This window comes from Drosophila subpulchrella, chromosome 2L, assembly GCF_014743375.2.
Source record: "Drosophila subpulchrella strain 33 F10 #4 breed RU33 chromosome 2L, RU_Dsub_v1.1 Primary Assembly, whole genome shotgun sequence".
Taxonomy (NCBI): Eukaryota; Metazoa; Arthropoda; class Insecta; order Diptera; family Drosophilidae; genus Drosophila; species Drosophila subpulchrella.
This window is the reverse complement of record NC_050610.1, coordinates 16,698,485-16,718,996: the sequence shown is the minus strand read 5'-3', so window position 1 is coordinate 16,718,996 and position 20,512 is coordinate 16,698,485. Positions and strand designations below refer to the sequence as shown.

Here is a 20,512-nt window from a genome sequence, read left to right as displayed (position 1 = left end):
TCCCGCGAGACAACAACAACAAACTGTTCAGTGTTACCGCGCAGGAAATGTAAGCTTTTTGTTTTTTAAAATATACCAAACCGAATTCCAAGCGGTCACATTGGAAACATGTATACTATCGACTACAACTATACGATAGTTTTACTCAAGCAAGGTGAGCTTTTGATATATTTTTAAATTTTAAAATTAGAATTGGATTGGATCAGAATTGAGTATCAGGAGATAGTCATTTTTAAAATACTCTTTTCTGTTTTAATATATATATTTAATGAAAAAAGTATCTTTGCTTATAAACAGAATAAATTTTGGGTAATAACAATAATTAAATCCTGAAATAAATAATAGATATTACCTATTTTCGCTGAGTTTCTAACTTTAATTTCTTCAAGCCGGACAAAAACTAATACAAATTTTGTTACACTTAGAACTAAGAAATTTTGGGACCCACAAGGCTCACGCGCTGCTTCAGCTGCTTCTTGATCTGATCCTCATCCGCCAGGAACTGTTTCTCAGCCAGGCGCACCAGGGTCCTCCTCAGCTGGGATTTCACTTGTGTGACCTTTGTGGAGTTCATGGCCGATATGGGCACAATGCTCTCGAATTTCAGCACCTGTTTGGGACGCAGTTCCTCGGGACACTGTGCCAGCCCGCTGCCCAGGTCATTGATGACTGGTTTAACTTTGGTGAGGATCTCGTGGGCACCGTCTTTGTCCATTTTGTTCAGCAGCAGGACACTGGGCTTCTCCAAGAGCGATGGATCGTAGAGCTCTAACTCTTTGTTCAGGGCAAATATATTGGCCACACAATCGCGATGAGGATGCCGAGGACTAAGTTGGAAGCCAAATATATCCACCATAAAGACCAGCAGGCGGGTGCGTTCAATGTGCTTGAGGAACTTGTGGCCCATGCCGAAATTCGCATGGGCTCCCTCGATGAGGCCGGGAAGATCGGCCACAGTTATGGAGCGTAGGTCACGGTACTCGATGGTTCCAATCTGGGGACGAATGGTGGTAACTATAGAAGAAATAAGTTAGATTATATCAATAAGTAGGATTATTATTCACTTACAGGGGTAAGCCGCAATCTTTGGTTTCGCATTGGAGACGGCCTTGAGCAGGGTGCTCTTGCCAGCATTGGGGAATCCCACCAGTCCCACGTCCGCTATAAGCTTAAGGTCCAGATTCACTGTGCGATTCTCGCCGGGACGTCCCAGGAAGTTAGTGGCCGTGCATCCTCCGGTTCCTCCGCCCGCCACAATGCAGGTGGCCTCGTTCTCGTCGAGATCCGCTATAAGTTTTTGCTGGTCGTCGTACACCTGGACGCCCACCGGCACCTCAATCTTCTGATCGACTCCACGACGTCCGAAAATGCTTGCCTTGCTGCTATCCTCGCCGCTGGAGGCGGCCACCCGCTTGTCCTTCAATCCCTGGACGACCTTGCGGAGGGTCAGCCCCTCCTTGGCAACCAAGTAGACGCAGCCGCCTTGGCCACCGACTCCTCCGTACTTGGGCAGCCCGTTGCCACCATGTCCTCCGCGAACTGCCAGGCGCAGGGTGTCCAGGAAACTGGGCCGGAAGTGGGCACGGCCGGGCTAAGCATTGGAAGCCTTTGGTATTACTTCGGAATTAGTTATTACAGGGTATTCTCACAGTTTTGGCGGATTTTAACAAGAATTTAAACAGCTGAACCATCTCATGGGCGGCATTATACAACAGTGATGAGAACTCTAGCTTACAGTGACTGGTACACTGTGACCGTCAGGGAAAAAGTACATATATCGGTATAAGTTTATAATATTTAAGAAAAAGACAATATTTCAGTTGCATACAGTTTAATTTTAGTTGAGGCTTTAAACATTTTATTTTATATATTGTACAAAAATAGTTTAGATCTATAAAATCCATCACTTTTTTAATCACGGATATTGTTATGGTGAACGCGCCCACTGACTTTGAAACTATCGATAACTGGCACGGCCTGATAAAACAGCTGATTGATAAAAACAAAGAAGAAGAAGACGCAGACCAACACGTGCGATTGTTTATTTTATTATTGTGAAATGGAAGCGGGTATTTGCTATATAAAACCAGAGTAAGTACACTTATTTAGTAATATATGAATAGCTTAAATTACTTCTTGTATCTCTCAGATATCTGGTAACTGAAGTCAATAACGGCAGTGAGGCAGTTACTACCGAAAACAACGAGACAAACAAAAGAAAACGCGAGGATGGCGAACAAGTTGAAGCCGGTGGAAAAAAGAAGTGGGATAAAAAAGAACGCAAGCGTGGGCAGAACAAGGTTGGTTAATATTCTTATCAATTGGTATTACCTATTATTAACAATTTAAAACCCACAGAACCGTCCAGTTTTCAAGGACGAGCGGTATTCGCATCTGTGTCACTCGCTGATCGATGGAACCGGTGGAGAACCATGTTCCCTGGCCAACTGCCGCTATGTCCACGATTTGGATGCCTTCCTGGCTGCCAAGGGAGAGGACCTGGGCCCCGAGTGCTATGTGTACACCACCAAGGGATACTGTGCCCGTGGGGTCAGTTGTCGCTTCGCCAGGGCCCACACCAATGAGCAGGGCAGGAACCTCAAAAGGGAGGACTACGACGAAAAGGCTCCTCCGACCACATGCAATGGTGTTAGTTCAGGTGGGAGACCGATATTTCTTGAAAATCAAGCATAGAGTCTTATACCAATTATATTTAATTATCATTTCTTTCTTAGAACTCCAAGTACGCCTACGAAAACATGAATATGACTTCAGTCGGAGCAAGGAACTCATTAAAATGGCGGAGAAGCTACGAGATGCCCGCAAGCAAAAGGAACAACAGGAGAAGGATGGAAAACAGGAAAAGTCTGAGGAGGTAGTAGATGCAAGTGCTGGGGAAAAGCAACCCAACGACGCATTAGAGAAGGGAGAACAAACGGACTCCAAGGAACCGGCCACACAGGATAACCCAACAGTAGCAATTGAAACTCCCACTGGTTGTGCCATTGATGATTCCACCGCCGGCAGAGACGCTGACCAAAAGCCAGCCGTTGATTTCCGCGAGAAACTCGTACTGTCACCACTCACCACGTTGGGCAACCTGCCCTTCCGGAGGATTTGCAAGGAGTTCGGAGCGGACATCACCTGTGGCGAGATGGCCTGTGCTCAGCCCCTGCTCAAGGGTTTGGGCCAGGAGTGGGCTCTGACCAAGCGCCACCAGAGCGAGGATGTTTTCGGGGTCCAGCTGTGCGGAAATAATCCCAACATGATTAACCAGGCGGCGCAAGTTATTCATGAGACGGCCAAGGTCGATTTCATAGATCTTAACATAGGCTGCCCCATAGACCTGATTTACCAGCAGGGCGGCGGCAGTGCCCTGATGCGAAGAACCAACATCTTGGAGCTGACCGTGCGCAGCTGTGCCGTCTTGTCGGATCGCCTCCCGTTCACCGTGAAGATGCGTACCGGCATCTATGCGGACAAAAGTGTGGCGCACGAACTGTTGCCGCTGGTCGAGGAGTGGGGCGCCTCGGCTGTGACCCTGCACGGGAGATCCAGGGAGCAGCGCTACACCAAGCACGCCAACTGGACCTACATCGAGGAGTGTGCCGCCAAGGCCAAGCGAATGCCGGTGATCGGCAATGGCGATATACTCAGCTACGAGGATTACGTAGAGCGAAGGACGCTGGCGCCGCATGTCAGTTCCGTGATGATTGGACGTGGAGCGTTAATAAAACCCTGGATATTCCGTGAGATCAAGGAGAAGCAGGCCTGGTCTCCTTCATCCGGCCAACGCTACGAGTTGCTGCAAAAGTTCTGCAACTACGGTCTGGAGCACTGGGGCTCGGACACCAAGGGTGTGGAGACTACACGCCGATTCCTCCTCGAATGGCAATCTTTCTTGTACCGCTACATACCCGAGGAACTGCAAACCGCTCCTCCGCAGAAGATCAACGCTCGGCCACAAAAATACAGGGGACGCGACGAAATGGAGACCCTAATGGGTTCCGGCAACGCAGCTGACTGGGTCAAGCTTAGCGAATCGCTGCTGGGTCCGGTGCCGGAAGGGTTCAGTTTTGTGCCAAAGCACAAGGCGAACGCCTTCTAGAATCCAGATATACATAAGTATGTATTTATAAAGGTATGCAAAAATAGTGACATCATTATTGTTAGCTGAATAACTCCTTTATTGATTAAATTTGACTTACTTCAAATGAATTTGAACAAATTGTTTTTGTTTCTTACTCCAATTTAATTTTAAATTAAATAATGCTCTATGAAATCACGATAGGAAAATAAATATTTTGATTTTATGTTCCACAATGAAGTTGTTCCAGTTTTAAAACTGTACAGACTTCCTACACAAGATTTTTTATTTTCGAATTACTTTTCCTACTTTGTTAAAAATTGATTATTTAGGTGGGCCGAAATCCCGGCGGTACTGCAATACCGGGCCAACCCGCGACAGAGGTGGAGCAAGCCCCTAGCACTCCGTCTGATTCCAAAAATCAGTTTAACATTTGTTGTCCTCCAATGGAGGAACTATCAGATGTTAAGCTGATAAGAACAGATACTACACTTTGATCTTAGCCATAAAGGCCGAGAAGCGATAACTATACCAACCCCTAAACGAAGAACCTCATTCAAATGCAGGTAGAACTGGTTGGGAATTATTTTCGCACATGGGTAAAATTGTTACCTGGTTTCTTATGTATACTTTTAGGGGCAGGACTAGTTGTAAGGATTTCTTAGCAAAAATTAAAAGGTCCTTTATTCATAAATTAGAGTATTTACAAAATTACTTCAAGTAGCTTAGCGCCTCCTCCACATCGGTCTTGGAACCCAGGAATATGGGACTACGTTCGTGAATCTTCTTGGGTACAATGTCCAAAATGCTGATCTTGCCATCACTTGCAAGTCCACCAGCTTGCGTGATCAGATAGGCCATAGGGATGCATTCGTACAGAAGACGGAGTTTTCCGTTGGGAGCGGATTTTGTAGCCGGATAGATGAAGATGCCACCGTATTTGATGGTGCGATGGACATCTGCGACCATGGAACCCACGTACCGGGCTCCATAGGGTTTTCCCTTGGCGGGATCCTTCTTGGCCGCAATATAGTTAAAAACGCCCGAGTCCCAGTCGCTGGCGTAGCCCTCGTTGATGGAGTAGATCTTGCCCTTTTCGGGAACCCTCATGTTGGGATCGGTCAGGATAAACTCTCCAATAGCCGGATCATAGGTGAAACAATTCACACCCGAACCGAGACCCAGGACAATGGCTGTTGCCGAGCCGTATAGCGCATATCCAGCGGCTACCAACTGATTTCCAGGCTGCAAGGCATCATCCACGGTGGGCGGACCGTCACTCTTCTTCCGGTATATGGCGAAGATCGAACCGATCGACACCAGGCAGTCTATGTTAGAGGACCCGTCCAGGGGATCGAAGCACACAATGTATTTACCCTGAAGAAAAAATCAAATTAGTAATCACTGGGTATTAAAAAGTTATATTCTTTAAAAGCTTAAAAGATAGAAACATTCGTTCTGAAGAGAACCACTTTGCTTTTCTAATTCACTCCCACACACCAAATTTTAAAACGATCATATTGTTTTAGAATTATATAATCTTTGCAGCCTTACCTGTTTCTCCACTTCCACCTCGATCACTTTCTCATTCTCCTCGGAGACCATCAGACATGTGGTGTAGGAGGATTTCAACATGTTGATGAACAGCTCGTTGGAAAGCACATCCAGTTTCTTGACTTCCTCGCCCTGGACATTCACGTCGCCCGCAATGCCATGGAGCTTGGCGATACCTGCCTTTCGAACCGCCGAAGCAGTGGCTTTGATCGCCGTTTGGATGCAGTTGAGCAGCTGAGACAGATCTCCGGTGGCGTTCCTGAACTTACGTTGCTCCTGTAACACGAAACGCGTAAGCGTCATCGCATTGGAGTCGAAGGCTGGTCCCTGTTGGCTCATTTTGGCTAATCGGAATATTATAACAAAATATATTTAATGGGAGAATTGTTTTCGGTTGAATACGATTAGGATAGGATTAATATTTGGAATAGGGATTAGTCAAACAAAAATATTTTAAGTAGTTGTATCAACCATTTCTAATAAATATATTTTAAACAATAAGCATACATGGGGGAGGGGTTTTTAAAAGCTAATGCTTAACCTTCAGAAGGTAATAATATCTATATTTTTAATACGAAAGGGAAAGGATTTTGGAAGGGATTAAGCACAAGGATTTAAAACAGAAGCTATTTTGGCGGTGAAGCAATAAATCAATAAAATTTTTAACACAGCAACAGGTTATTACTATTTCTGGTCAGTGGAACAAGTTTGGGAGCATTGCAAATTGGGGGAAGTGCAGGCGGGTATACTGTATACAAAGGGTGAGTTGGAAAAAAGGTGCCAGGCAACATTCAAGGAGCAGGAAGCAGGAGGCAACTTCACTTACAATCACCGTTACTGGCCGCCATTATTGGTTATAAGTAATATGTACGCTCTATAAATGATGCGGTTCCTGTGGGGATCCATCAAAATAAAAACAATCACCAAATAATTAGAACCAAGGGTCTCTTTTGCTACGGGAAGGTCACATCAGTGACCTCTCAAGTCTCTTTCTGCCAACCACTATCTCAACTGCTTTTTTGGGGGGCTTGTTGCATAAAAACTCACTATCAAAACTTGTCACTCTGGGTATGCGTGTATGTTTTTGTGATTGTGCTGCCTGGGTGTTATTTTGTTTTTGGCTAGCTGATAACCTGTTTGTTCTACAAAAAATCATACAAATATATTATGGAAAAACGTATAGATCCTGTACTGCAAAATAATATTTCTGCCGGCCGATTTAATACATCGACACGTGCCCCCTTATTTATTTTTGGAACGTTCCCGAGGAGACCCGATTAGCTGAGTATATACCCACGAATAGGGTATGAGTAAACAGAGTATCTATAGACAAATATACGTATATCTCTTCGGTTCATCTATGATAAAGAGAACTAAATGACTTTCAGACTTGTCCTTAACACTGCCGTTGACCCCAAACATTTGTTTAGCTTCGAAGAACAAGCCCAAGAGACCGAAATGCACTTTCACTTACAACAAAACGGGGAAGACTGGCAAACAAAACAACGAACCGCGGTCGACGGCTGAACTAAAGAGACTGTTTTTTGGCTCTAGACCGCGTCCACGACGACAGCGGAAAAAAGCCAGCGAAACGTCACTGTCTGCCACGCCCTCTTAGAGGGTATATGCACTTGGTGGGCAGGTTTGAACATATACTCTACCAACTGGTATATGAGATAGGAGACCACTAGTATGAGATCTTAAATTTGTATCATTCAAAAATCACGAGAATACATTTCCCATCATATCACCATAAAATATATATTATACTATGTGTTTTTTTAAATAGGTATTTTAAAATAATAACAAATATATATACATATAAGAAATATTGTGAGATTTATAGTTTAAGTTTAGAGATCTTTATAGACAGGGTATTGAAAACTCGACATCGTATTTCCCTCACTTTTTGTTTTGTTTTTAACGGCAAACAACTACTGATAGCATGTATATAACATACACACTGAAAAAGTATATAAAAAAGAGAGTGTTGAAGAGGAAGAGAATGCAGATGGGGAGCAAAGACTGCAGACATATGGCTTGAAAAAAATTAAGAGGGAGTTAAAAAGTAAAGAGAGTGAATCATTTGTGGAGCATACCAATTTGTTTAGTGCCTAACGAGATATTATAGGATTAAATAATTAAAATTCCTTTTTTAAGGGGAAGTACGTAAAACAATGTACTATGCATATGCTTAAAATATTTTAAAAGTATCTTAAAAATTGTCCTATTCTTATTCACTTAATTTATAGAGCCTCAAATCAAAACATTTAATGGTTGTCGGTAGTAAGTGGCATGTGTGATTTTTATTACCAACTCGGAGGCTCGTCTACAGTAGATTGTTTTCGTATTAGCCTTATCAATAATAAGATAAGCCTAAAAGTACTACTTATTAATGTATGTATTCCTTTGGAAAATACCAGCGACTAAAGCGGCTGCGCCTTGTCATTGCTTCGACCTCAGATTGTATTTCATTTCGTGGCAATCTCTCGATTTTAGTTTGCTAATTTGCGTCTGATTAGAGTGTGTCTACCAATTTGAGCATAAAACAAAACACACTATACAAAATGAAAAAAATATTGTTTCTATAAATATAGGTAGGTATGTATGTCTATAGGATTTACTTACATTAATAATCTTTGCCAAGCAGATTAGAAAGTACACATTCGAACTTTGCTTCTTGACGTCAAGAGACGAATTTACAGTCTACAATGTGTTGCTATTATAAATTCAACTTTAAATTAAATCATATCTTGCTAGCTTTAAATGTGGGCCATCAGTTTATTCTTTACGTACTTTTCCGTGAGCATTCCGGTTAACCCATAATTACCAATCAATTGGAAACATTTAACTTTTACCGCCCACACTTAACAATCACTACTCGCTAAAATGGCTGGCTGAAAACCCGCAATTATTTTTCCATTGTTAAGTGCATTTCCATCCACCCCAATTCGATCCAATCTTTCCTGTTTCCGCCCACCCAGGGGCACATGGACATGCGCAGGGCGTGGCAGTCGGCGTCAACCCCATTCAGAAATGCCCGATGTTTAACCATATTAGTTGCTACTTTATGTTCTCAATTGGATTTGATTGCCCAGCGAGGAAGAAAGAGGTCCCCGACCAAGTCACACTCTTCGAGTATTCACATAATTCTGCTCTGTTTGGTTTATTGTAAGCACTATGTTCTGGATAAGACGTCGCAGGGAAATAAAATACCTTAAAATGGAAGTTCTCGAATACAATCACTAAATTTGATTAGATTTAAGATTTAATACATGACTAGAATGCAGCTCTTTCAAGAACTCGTTAGTATTTACATGGGTTTTTCTTTTAATTTAAAGATTGGGGGAAATACAACTTAAAATGTTCTCATGTTTAGAGGTGGGGTTATAAAACAGATGTTGCTCAACATAAATGATTCTGATTAACTCAGGGTTAAAATTAGGCAATTTTAAAGGAACTATCATTCGATTCGTTTTGGTTGACACTCAGATATGGTTAAGTAAACCTTACAAGTGCTGATAAAACATAACTATTTATAAATCAAATGTGGTTAAGGTTGATAACGAGTATAACATGTGATTTTCTGGCACACAGAGTGTAAAATATATATATTAAAATTTTGTGGTTAGTTAATGGGTCTTACAATTTTCAGGGTTTTTAAAGTTGAATAAAAACCTAAAATCTAAAGAATCAAAAGGCTTATGAATTAAAAAATACTTATAGGTTGTATTTCCCCATCTAAAATACCGAAAACATTACTAATTTAAGATTCAGGTCTTTATCCCGACCGAACTATCTATGTTAACTGGTAGAGTTTCGCATCGCCGACGATGTCCACGTCGCTGGAGTTATCCTCGTCGGCACTGTCCGCCTCTAGATCGGAGTAGTCATCCGTGGAGTATCCCTGCTGCATGAGGCACATCTGCAGCTGCTGCTGCTCACTTGTGGGCTGAGTGGGCGTGCCTCCGGATCCGGGATTCAGTTTGCCGTGCTTGGAGTCTCCGGAGGAGGAGGTGGCCTCGCCCGGCTGTTTTCCCACTTCGCTGCGTGAGAAGTCAACGGGCTCTGTGGCGGGGAAGAGTCAAAGAAATTTCCATAAAATTTAGAACTAATTTGATTTGGGAAGAAACTTGAGCAAAACTTTTTGAAACTCATGGAGCCAGCTAAAAGCCAAAAGGTCTAATTAAAAGTCCAAAAGTTCCACAAAGAAACTACTCACACTCTTTTGTCTGTTGAACTATGCTAAAGTTCTTTGAGCTTTGCGAACAATACGAAAACCGCAGGCAACTTCTATTCATCCCTTTGACCAGTTTTATTAAATATTTCATTGTTGTGCAGCAGGTATTTCTCACTGCATTTTACTCAAATGATTAAATCTCTATATTTCAGAGATTTAAGAATACTAAGGTTTTCACAAAAATTTAATTTGAAGGTGCTTGTGGAATTCTGTTTTTGCTCATTTTCAGAAGACTGAGTTTATGTTTATACCATAAATAAAGGTATCGTTTTAAAATTAGTAAAAAAGTTTAAAGTTTATTGTTAAAAAAGATAAAATAACTAACTGACTAGACGACGGATTTTTTCTAGTGATACTTAAATGGGTACCATAATGAACCTTAATCCAAATATGGTCTAAACCGATCAAAGATTGCAGGAAAGCGGATGCTTAACAAATTATTTACATAAAATCTTAAGAAAAAAATTTTTTTTTTGAATTTGAAGAAGGGTCAGAATATAATCCTTATTTGTAAGTTATATTTGGCTATATAACAGAAATACCTACACAGAAAAAAATATTCAAGTACATTGTTCTTAAATTAAGAACATTCGTTCTTGAAAACCGTGTAAGTACATTTTGGTATCAAGGTTCTTAATATTAGAACGAAGTGGTGAGAAGAGAATAACTTTTTGATAAATATACACTACTGACTGGACTTTATTTGTTGAGATATACAATGTAAATACCGCGAATTCAACATCTATTTTTAAGAACATTTTCAAATCAAATGAGAATGTCAGAATATTCTCTGTCTTGCCCACAAACGGTGTACAAATGAACATACTTCTAGGCTATTAACTTTAGTGGTCCAAAGTACTCACCATTGGCATTGTCGCGCCGGCGCAGCTGCTTTTTGTGCTTCATGCGGCGGTTCTGGAACCAGGTCTTCACCTGGGTCTCGCTGAGTCCCAAGGCAGTGGCCAGTTCCACGCGCTCCGGCGTCGAAAGGTATCGCTGGCCCTCGAATCGCTTTTCCAGGCCGGACAGCTGCGGATCGCTGAACACCGTACGGGCCTTCCTCCGGCGGCAGTGGCGCAGGGCATTCACGCCCATTCCCAATCCGAGGGCCAGTTCCGGGACACAACCTGGCGCTCCGAAGAAGGGCGCTCCCCCGAAAAGGCTGGCTGAAAGGTCGGATGCCGAAATTTGTTAACTTTGTTATAGTTGGCAGAAATCTAAACTTTGGGTGTTGATGGCTATTTACACCGACTCTTGGGGATATTCAGTTCCCTTAAATGAAGCCATGCAGTTGAAACCTATAGGTGTCTTACATATAAAAACTTTCCTATCCTTTTTAATTGAGGAACCAGTAATATAATTTGATTCGTGTAATACTAATTTAATAACATTTGGTTTTGTTAATTACTTTAATAACAGTTAAAGCACACTACCAAACCAATCGAAAGAAATCAAGTTTCTGATATAATCTAAACTTATAAGATTATAAAATATCACTCATACGGCATGTGTTCATTTTGCATTTCTCTTTGAAAAAAAAAGTAAATCTAACTATTAACTTCAACTTTTAGATTTAATATTGAACCTTCTTTTGTTTTTAACAATATTAACTTCCTTTGATAAGAATTATTTGTTTTTAATTGAAACCAAAGGCCAATAAATACTCATAAAATCAATTAGATGATGGAACCACATTCTTATCTTATCATACAAACGAAATAATACACACCTTGTGAAAGAAAATAGGGATCCACGGACTTGTAAGTGCCCGATGATGGGGACAGATAGCCGAGGGTCATTTGAAGAAATCCGTGATCGGTGTACGGGGCGTTTGGATATAAAACTCCATTGGATCCACCAGTTCCTCCACTCAGGGGCGGCGGAGGTGGTGGCTGAGGCGTTGGTACCGGCGGATGTTGTTCTGCCCCAGATCCCAATTGCTGAGAATTCTGATCTCCACTGTAGTGGGAAGCTCCGGGACGTGAGTGATGGTTAGATCTATGAATTGAGGCGTTTAAAAGATTGTTATATATTTATTGGTTTTAATGCAATCCCTCTTTGTCAACAACGGTTAATTTGGTCATGGTATTCTTTTCGAAAATACTTTTCAAATTACATATATTTTTGTAAATTATTAATAACTAAAGCCAATTGTATTAGTAACTCGAGTTTCATGTGCTCTATGAAAACCGTTTTCCCATTTCATCTGGATTCATTGTTATTTAACATCAACTGGTTGAACTGTTTGGTTTTTAAAATGAAACCGGTGTTCATCTATTGATAACCATATTTGGTTTTGCCATGGGTCTAAAAGATCGTGAGTACTAAAATATAAACTCTTCTAATCTGTTATTATACGGAACCTGTAGTCCCTAAGTATTGTGTATATTATCACAGTGGCTACTCTTATTTAGCTGCTCAAAATAAATGTATTCGAAATATTGAGCAATGCACAGTAACTGGTAATTTTTTCAATTCTAATGCTGAATGTGAATCAAGATGCAAAGAATAAGAAATTACATGTTACTTACACGAATAAAAAAATGCAATATTTGGTTTAGAAAAACAATTGTAATTTCGCGTTTATTATCAATTTAATGCTAAAATCGGGACTCATTGGGGTGTTATACATGTTCTTCATTTTTGACATACTAAAAATATTTAAAGATTTTCAAGAGTTTAAAGCAAATAAAATATTTGCAATAAATAAAACATTTAACTGGAACCTTCCCTTAGAATAAATAAAATAGTTAAGAATTAATATACCATTGGTCATAAATAATTTAATTGGTTTTGGTTGGTATTTTATATCTAAAAAAATAAAAATGAATGCATTAAAATACATGCTCAATGTTGGGTGAAATTAAATGCAAAGAATATTGTAAAACCAGAAGAATTATTAATAAATTGGCATTATATTATATTGAGATATAGAGAAAATCGCAAACCAAAAACGAAAATAAGGGTTAATATTTTTGTGGAACAAATCATTCCATATGTTATGGATCAAAATATATTAAAAACATTACTTTCTTATTATATTTAATATGTGATGAATTATTAAAGCCACCGAAAAGAGAAAAATGTCGATAATGTTTCATTTCCAAAGTCTTTTAAATTGATGTCTGATTGTATAAAAACGCACTTAGTTATACGAATTATGTTCAGTATATTTCTATTTAACGAAAAATTAAAGATTTGCTCACAGAATTGCCTTCAGATAAAATAGTTAAATGTTACATATTAATTATTCATTTATATATTTTTTATTATTTCACTATATTGTTCAGTTTTGAATCGAATAATTTATTAACTTGAGCTTCGTTTATAAATGATATTTTGATAGATCGTCGAATAATGATATAATGTTTTAATTTAAGACAGTTCACATTGTATTTCACTTTAATAAATACTATTATATTTGGGAACCAACCGTTGGGTGTTGTGCAAGGACTTGGCGTAATCCTCGCTGCCATATCCCGACGCTCCATTATTTCCGCGGTTTGTTGCAGTTGCGGATGCGGATACGGATGCGGATGCCGACGGATGTGATTGCAGCGGATGCGAATGTTGCGACGGATGTTTGTGTGGATTATTGTCGTGGGCAAAGCCGTGCCTCGAACTTTTGAACGCATTTTTGCCACTCTTTTGCACATAATTGTTACTATTGGCGGTGATGTTACTATTATTATTATTATTATTATGATTATTGCTGGCACTATTTAAATTTTGAAACAATATATGCTCGATGGAGAACGGCGTTTTTGCGGTCAGCATTGTGTTGGCACTGGCCAACGACGCCGCCTTGCTGTGCGTGGGCGCGGTGGCATTGGCATGAGCATGTGCGTCCGCAGGACTCAAGCTGGCCTCATTAAGCATTGCCATTTCGATGGAGGCGGCGACGGATGAGGAGGTGTGGTGTGGAGCTGGTGACTGGAGACTGGAGCCAGGATCTCTATGTATGTCCTTGGACCGGGCGCGCGCGCTTATGTTGTTTGCTCGTTGACGGTCGCGTTGAGTTTGCGGCAATCACCGCACATCAACCAGCAAATTGCTCTAAACGAGCTGCCAGCAGACATGTGCGAGCGAGCCAGCGCTATAGTCCTGCATCCTGCGGAGAAGGATGAAAAAAAAAAAAAAAAAAAATAATATAAATAACCCCGTTCTTCCATGTGCGCCACCCCCGGTCTCTGCAATCCAGTTGCAGTTTGCGGTGCCCGCTTAGAGCGGCAATTCGGGGGAATCCCCTTCGCACGTATAAGAGTCCCATGAACACACCCCCTAGATTTGCATGCGCATACGGTTGTCCTGCTCTCGCAGGATTTTAGCACCCATCTATCTCTCTGCTGGCATCCACTGGACATCCGATTAGCTTCGAATTAAACCTTGGGTCTAATTGACCCCTGTTAACCGCAGATAATTCGCACAACTATGCATCCTGGCTCTGACGCCATTTTGTGTGACTCGCAGCTTTCAGCTGCCCATCCGCCATCATGATATCATGATGATATCATGATATCCTTTGCCACCCATTTGGGCACCCACCTGGGCATAATTAACGTGTCATGGGCGCCATTGTTGTCTGTCTGGCTGATGATGTGCATGCATTAAATGCCACAATTATTATAATTGAATTAAACAATCGATTCTGCTGCCGCTGTGACAGGATAATTGGCTAGGTTGGAGCGAAGGCGAGACTGTACCCGCTGGGTTGGGTTGACATATTCCTCCTCCTGCTTTGCATTGATATATATTTCTTTTCCCGTTGCGAGTAATTGAATCAGAGCCCCACATAGCCGTACACCACCCACAAGGACACCCAGGTCCCAACTCCCACCCATTGCCACCCCATCGAAAAGAGGGCGTGCTTTCCAATGCTGCAAACCACCAATCAGCAAAGAGCTGGCCAGGGGGTGACTTTTGCCACTATATTCGTCCTGTTTCGTCCTGTTTTCTCGAGAAGAGGTTATATCGTTTCCAGAGGAATGGTGGATCCTTTGAGGGGGCCGCGGCAGTACCAAAATCAGAGCAGGAAGGCTGAAAATAACAAGACATCAGCGAGAGAGATAGAGCATGCTGAGGATGCGACCAAAAAGCAAGACAAATTTGCTCGTTTTATTAATAAAATAAGTCACGCAAACTAAGCCGAACATCATTATTAGGTTAAAGCCCTAAAACGGGCGCATTAGAAGGGCATTCGAGTGATCGCAGGGGAAGTGGGTTACGGGTGTAATATGGCTGTGTTGTTCTGCTGCCCCCTGGTGCAAAATGTCTCTGCTTCCCTAAGGACCTTAAATCACTTATATATTTTGAGACTTAATTACGGGAAGTTGGTGTTCGGTTATGCTTGGGCACAAATGTAAATGTACTTAAAACAGTATTAAATTAGGTTAAGTTCTTAATAAAATTAATTCGCAAAACATGTCATACAAATTATTTATTTCCTAAGAATGTCTTCAATATGTAATTCATATCAAAAATCCTTAAAATTATAGTTTTCTAAGAAATTGGCAAATTTAAAAAAAATATTTAGTAAGTATTATTTAGATAACACAAAATATTTTACAAAATTTTTAATAATCTTTTAGAGTTAGGAAATTCTTTACTTGAAAACAAACTTTTTATTTCAAAAGAAAGTATAAATATACTTGGAAAAATATTATTATCTAATTTAAAGGTAAATATATATCTGCACTTATGACTTCCCCAGCTAAAAAAAAAAATATTTATTTAGAATCTAACTATTTACAATTTAAGGGAAATAAAAGTAGGTAATTTGAGGTAGGTTATCACCACAATTCAATTAAGTTAATGAACATTTTTGTGAGAACTACCTGTGAGCCTATACGGCAGACTCCTTTTACGTACACCATTAAGGGGTAAATCGATCTGTGGAATTTAGAGCTCCAGAGCCTGGATATGCGTTGAAAAGGAAGACCTCCTTGGCTCCTCTCACCTGGTTGAAAGCACTTAACTTGCTGCTCCACCTCCACAGACTTCACTTCGTTGTCATCCATTGTTAGTCCGATGACATGAACGTGCCAAAGGGCGGTTGTGTAAAACATAGATATTTTTCCAGGCTTTTTTTTAAGTCTGCGAGCATGTCTACCGTTCGTTGTTTATTGATTTTTCCCTTAACTCGAAGTCAACGGATTTGTGAAAAAGATTCCCATGGCCAAGTCTGAAAACAGATCATATTTTTCTGCCATCATTTAGTCCGCTTAATTTCCATTGTTGCACGTGTCCCGTCAGTTGGGCTAAGCCTAATTTTTATAATAATAAAAATGCTACTAAGTCTGAGGCATCGAATTGCCAGCCACTTTGCGGTTAAATCTGAAGGAGGGTGCTTTTCCTGGGGGCAATTACAACATTTTGTGTCAGTTTGTCTGGCAAATCCTTTTGTTTCGTCGACATCGACGTCTCCTTGCTTTTTTTTGTTAGCATAATTCCCTGAAATCAAAGCTGAAGTGTGTCATCGATCAGGTTACATAAGCCATAGGTCGTGCTCGTCTTCGAAATAGGGGGTGAACTGTCGGCGGTACATCGCCTCAGATCCTTTTTCCGCATTTAAGTTTGATTCTCGGTAAATTAACTTCTGATACAAGCAACACAAACTTGAACTTCCTTGCGGGTCCTTTGTCCTTGGGAGCAGGGATCAGAGCAGAAGCTCAAGTGGGTACATCCTTCCTTTTCATTGGTTCTTTTTCATATTCCATATTTTAATGATAGAGGAAAACGGTCATTTATCTAAAATAACTTTTTAATTTTATATACTTAAATAAATATGTAAAGATATATTTTATATAGGTCTAACATTTGTATTTAAGATTTGGTCTTACTTTGGTGAAATTCTAAATTTGCTACTATTTTTCTATATGTTACCCAAATTTAAGGAAAATAGATTACTATAAAAAAAAGTTATAGAAACATATATATTCATTTTAATAAGCCTATAGATACTTCTCTAAATAAAAATAAAAATAAAAGAAAATAAATATTATGGTTTTGTCCGATCCACCAATACCATATTTAATTACATTTTTAGATAAGTTTCACCACTATCCGAAAATATGAGAAAATTATGCTATCAACGAATATACATATTAAATATTTTAAACCACAAAATTCAGCTGGTATTTCAAAACCACCTCTAAAAATAACAAGCTCTCACCTAACTCCCAATAAAATGGCTATTCGGCTGCATTTAAATAAGAAATATGTTCGAAAATTGTTGCGTAACGCCCACCATAAATGCCATATCCGGAATTTTCGTGACTGAACAGTCTCCCATTTTGTAGCGCTGTTCAGTAAATTTCACGATAATTGCGCGAGATAAATTCAATTAAATAGCACACTACATGGCCCTAGAATCCAGCCACTGTATCAAAATAACAGCGATGGTGCCCTCGCCGGCTGATAAAATCAAAAAATGCCAGCAAATTACAAACTGCCCTTCGGCAAATCATCGTGTGCACATATTTCGATGTAATTTAATATGTGGCACGCGTTCGGAAAACTTTTGCCTTGCCAGTTTGGACTCGCCTAGCTCGACTTTTTCTACTCCGCACGTATTTTCATTTCGTTTTTTTTCCTTTGAATTTTTGTTGTTTGTTGGCTGGGAAAGGACTTGAAGGACTTGTGACTCCGGACGACGGGTTCATCTACAATTGTTGCCAATGAGAGCAATTGTGTGCCGCAAGGGGTGAAGGCGAGGGCCCTGGAATGGTGCACACAAGTGGAGGGGAATGCCAGGATAATTGCATTTGTTAGTGCTCTAATTGTCAGGGCGGGCGTGATTCGAGGACGAGGGGCAGGACGAAAAGGTTACTGGGCCTAGGATCACAACAAGAGACTTTTAATAAGCCGCCGACCGCCCAAAACCCGAACGTTAATAAAAGCAGCCACTGGAGTCGGCTGGGAATTCGAGTACCCTCGAGGGAGGAAATAGTGGGAGTTCTAACGATCCTAACTCAGTGATTTCGATATTTTACCCGTTTCAGAACCTACAATTAGTAAAAGAGGAAAAGGCATCAAACAATTGTAAAGTAATGAGGTGCTCAAATAATTAGAAGTCACCAAAGGATGAACAATGCCATACTTGAAACCATTTGATCATTAAACATAATATTATAGTATTTCAGTGTACGGTTAAGTAATTCTTTTTAAATATTTATTTGCTTTTAGTTTATGTTTACTAATTTCGTTTGTTAATTTTTTAATAAAAAAATAGCTTTGACTGAATAATCTTGGTAGAAAATTAATACAGTCCTAATCAGCGACCTTAATCTCTAAAAAAAACTAATTTTAAAAGATTGCCAGGATGATACAAATACATAATAATTATATATAAGTTTGCTTTATCAATCGAGTTGATTTATTATAACAAATCAGGGTCTCTTTTTATCTGACTGCATCTTTATTTTAGAGCCAACATATTTCGGCCGTGCCCAAGAGCAAGAAGCTGAGGAGTAGAAGTCATCTGATGATTTGGCCCCGTGGAGAGGCTTGTTATGTTTATTCTAAAATAATTGCCAGCACGTGCCCTATCAGCGTCAATCAACCCAAACAGACAGCCAGAGGAGCGGCGGGTATGTCGGGGTAAAAATAAAATAAATAAAACATCAGAGGCGAGGAGGCATTGCATGTGCAAAACGTTTTCGCACTTATGCACATCATTTAGTGCGTTCACCGCTGTGAACCCGCATCGAAGGATGTGTTTGCCGTGTCCTTTGGTGGTGGCTCTGCATCCGCGCTAAGTAGCCGGCTAACAACAACTGATTCTGCGATAAGATATTCCACATCGCTACCCCCCCCATCCTGTCACACTTCTGACCCGCTGTGCGTCTCCATGGCAATTTAATCAAATTAATTTTCTCACGTGCTCTTTTTTGCTGCTCAACCCAGCCCAGCAGGTTGCAAAATGAATGCAAAGGACAAAGCTTATGGCTAATAAAATTATGGACTTATGGCATAACCTTGGGTGGTACAACGCCTGCTCTTTGAACTCACACATATTAGACAAAGAGCTGACGAAGAAAAGATCAGCGGGAATGGTCTGGCTTTATTTATATCACAATCAGTTGATTGAATGAAAGCTGGGTAATAATAACATTCTAAACATTTTAAGCCTCCAACGCTTTTTTTAAATCAATGTCTCATTGAAATGGTATTAGTAGTTTAAAAATAAAACACACCGTTTCCAAATATACTTTAAGTACGTATTAAATTGTATAATTGATAAAGGAACCGCAGCTTTCTGTAATCTGAAATTAATAGAGTTGGAAAACCCCAGATGAAAACTGAGACTTTTCAAGTCTTTGTCCTATTAGTACGTTTTTACAATAATTAAAAATGCCAATTAAAATCAGTCTGCTTTTAGTTCAGGTTCTAGCAAGTAATTTTTGAGATCTACAACGGAGTATTTTATTATTGTCCTTGCATTCTCGATATGTCTTAAAAGTGTCTTTGTGAGTTCCTGAAATAACTTTTGGCGTTTAGAAAATATCAAAACAATATAATCCATCTAGGGGGACGAAGAAGTTATGCTTATGTGGCCTAAGCTTTGGGAGGCATCTATGCCATCGGATACTCTTGCAAGGATATTCCAACTTAAAGGTCGAGACCTTAGAAAGCGAGTTGGCCTTGCATCGGGAAAATCAGAAGGACACCCAAGCAGAATTACTAGAATTGAAGCATGAAATATCATCTCTTACACGCATAACCATACTGGGCTCCAAGCTATCGATATAGAAAAGTAGCCAGTTTTCAAGACCAAAAGACTTGGGACCTCATTACAGTTTATCTGGAAACACCTACAGAATAATGGATGAACATAACTGACCAGTTCAAGAATGGAGATACAAACGTGTCCATTTCAACAGGCTTAAAGGCAAGCTTTTTAAAATGAGGTCCGAATGTTGGGTTCAACAATATAGGGAATACAAAACATTGCGTTGGACTGCGTGTCTTGCAAGAAAGTGTTCACATGAACAATAACTCGTGCTCCATTAAGCAATTTTTCATTTCTGAGTCAACCATCGATAAATAAATCTTTGGAAATTAAGGTAATAAATATAAAAATTACATTTTCAAATGGATAATATTACTTTTTAGCTCTCCTTTAAATTATTAAGTTTCGCGAAAAATCCCACGGGTTCCACTATTTTCCCTATTTTGATAATTTTAATTATGGATAATTACAGAACTGAAAACCACAATGAACACAAACAAAAAGCGGTCAAGTAAAAAGCACAATTTACCGATTGACAAACCACAAAAATGTATGTATTTATTTTTTTTTATTTAAATGCGTTAAAGTAGTATTTTGTTGTTTTGTTTATGTCGTATGTTGTGGGCTTATAAAATGTTAATGCAAATTGTGAACTCATCGCATGACGTTTCATCTTACAAATATTATTGGTTGATTGATCCTTGCTCTATTAAATATAAGTTTTATCCAGTTTGTAAGTATGACATTTATATATGGTTTTTCTTGTCGTTGTTGTCGCAACCGTTTTTTAAATGATTTCCTTCTCCTTTGCCTGTTTATTGGTTCAGTCATTATGAAATACAATTTTTATATCTATGTTGTGGATTTCTTTTATTTTTATCAAAATATATCAAATGCTAAC

General features: G+C 39.8%; 4 protein-coding genes and 1 non-coding gene across 6 annotated transcripts; 1 reads left to right on the top strand and 4 right to left on the bottom strand.

Annotated features, from left to right (window-relative positions):
• Positions 1-353: 353 nt before the first annotated feature.
• Positions 354-1,773, bottom strand: LOC119547194 (GTP-binding protein 10 homolog). Its single transcript, XM_037853933.1, has 3 exons — positions 1,650-1,773; positions 1,069-1,591; positions 354-1,014 (listed from the first exon to the last, which is right to left on the bottom strand). The coding sequence occupies exons 1-3, from the start codon at positions 1,689-1,691 to the stop codon at positions 428-430; spliced, it is 1,152 nt and encodes a 383-aa protein (XP_037709861.1). The 5' UTR covers positions 1,692-1,773; the 3' UTR covers positions 354-427.
• A 144-nt stretch (positions 1,774-1,917) lies between these two features.
• Positions 1,918-4,215, top strand: LOC119547193 (tRNA-dihydrouridine(47) synthase [NAD(P)(+)]-like). The gene is made up of 4 exons (XM_037853931.1): positions 1,918-2,091; positions 2,150-2,300; positions 2,359-2,659; positions 2,736-4,215. Exons 1-4 carry the CDS (start codon positions 2,060-2,062, stop codon positions 4,106-4,108), a joined length of 1,857 nt encoding a protein of 618 aa, XP_037709859.1. The 5' UTR covers positions 1,918-2,059; the 3' UTR covers positions 4,109-4,215.
• Positions 4,216-4,414: 199 nt separating this feature from the next.
• Positions 4,415-4,611, bottom strand: LOC119548903. The gene has a single exon (XR_005219345.1). It is a non-coding gene; the product is annotated as a U2 spliceosomal RNA (small nuclear RNA).
• A 133-nt stretch (positions 4,612-4,744) lies between these two features.
• LOC119547195 (fructose-1,6-bisphosphatase 1) lies at positions 4,745-7,179 on the bottom strand. 2 transcript variants are annotated; one of them, XM_037853934.1, is made up of 4 exons: positions 7,116-7,156; positions 6,468-6,533; positions 5,642-5,985; positions 4,745-5,464 (listed from the first exon to the last, which is right to left on the bottom strand). In XM_037853934.1, the coding sequence occupies exons 2-4, from the start codon at positions 6,487-6,489 to the stop codon at positions 4,799-4,801; spliced, it is 1,032 nt and encodes a 343-aa protein (XP_037709862.1). In that variant the 5' UTR covers positions 6,490-6,533; positions 7,116-7,156; the 3' UTR covers positions 4,745-4,798. The 2 variants fall into 2 exon arrangements, with proteins under 2 accessions (XP_037709862.1, XP_037709863.1); XM_037853935.1 differs by lacking the exon at positions 6,468-6,533 and having other exon boundaries at positions 7,116-7,179.
• A 1,413-nt stretch (positions 7,180-8,592) lies between these two features.
• Positions 8,593-13,883, bottom strand: LOC119547135 (brain-specific homeobox protein). The gene is made up of 4 exons (XM_037853847.1): positions 13,315-13,883; positions 11,611-11,879; positions 10,745-11,047; positions 8,593-9,709 (listed from the first exon to the last, which is right to left on the bottom strand). The coding sequence occupies exons 1-4, from the start codon at positions 13,764-13,766 to the stop codon at positions 9,441-9,443; spliced, it is 1,293 nt and encodes a 430-aa protein (XP_037709775.1). The 5' UTR covers positions 13,767-13,883; the 3' UTR covers positions 8,593-9,440.
• Positions 13,884-20,512: the final 6,629 nt, after the last annotated feature.

Coding starts and splice junctions, on each gene's coding strand:
- LOC119547135 (XM_037853847.1), bottom strand. CDS start 13,766: ATGGCAATGCTTAATGAGGCCAGCTTGAGTCCTGCGGACGCACATGCT. Junction 11,880..13,314: donor TCCTTGCACAACACCCAACG/GTTGGTTCCCAA, acceptor CTCAATTCATAG/ATCTAACCATCACTCACGTC. Junction 11,048..11,610: donor TCCCTATTTTCTTTCACAAG/GTGTGTATTATT, acceptor CCGACCTTTCAG/CCAGCCTTTTCGGGGGAGCG.
- LOC119547193 (XM_037853931.1), top strand. CDS start 2,060: ATGGAAGCGGGTATTTGCTATATAAAACCAGA. Junction 2,092..2,149: donor ATTTGCTATATAAAACCAGA/GTAAGTACACTT, acceptor TGTATCTCTCAG/ATATCTGGTAACTGAAGTCA. Junction 2,660..2,735: donor ATGCAATGGTGTTAGTTCAG/GTGGGAGACCGA, acceptor TTTCTTTCTTAG/AACTCCAAGTACGCCTACGA.
- LOC119547194 (XM_037853933.1), bottom strand. CDS start 1,691: ATGGTTCAGCTGTTTAAATTCTTGTTAAAATCCGCCAAAACT. Junction 1,592..1,649: donor TGTTAAAATCCGCCAAAACT/GTGAGAATACCC, acceptor TCCAATGCTTAG/CCCGGCCGTGCCCACTTCCG. Junction 1,015..1,068: donor AAAGATTGCGGCTTACCCCT/GTAAGTGAATAA, acceptor TTTCTTCTATAG/TTACCACCATTCGTCCCCAG.
- LOC119547195 (XM_037853934.1), bottom strand. CDS start 6,489: ATGGCGGCCAGTAACGGTGATT. Junction 5,986..6,467: donor GGCGGCCAGTAACGGTGATT/GTAAGTGAAGTT, acceptor TATTCCGATTAG/CCAAAATGAGCCAACAGGGA. Junction 5,465..5,641: donor AGGTGGAAGTGGAGAAACAG/GTAAGGCTGCAA, acceptor TTTTTTCTTCAG/GGTAAATACATTGTGTGCTT.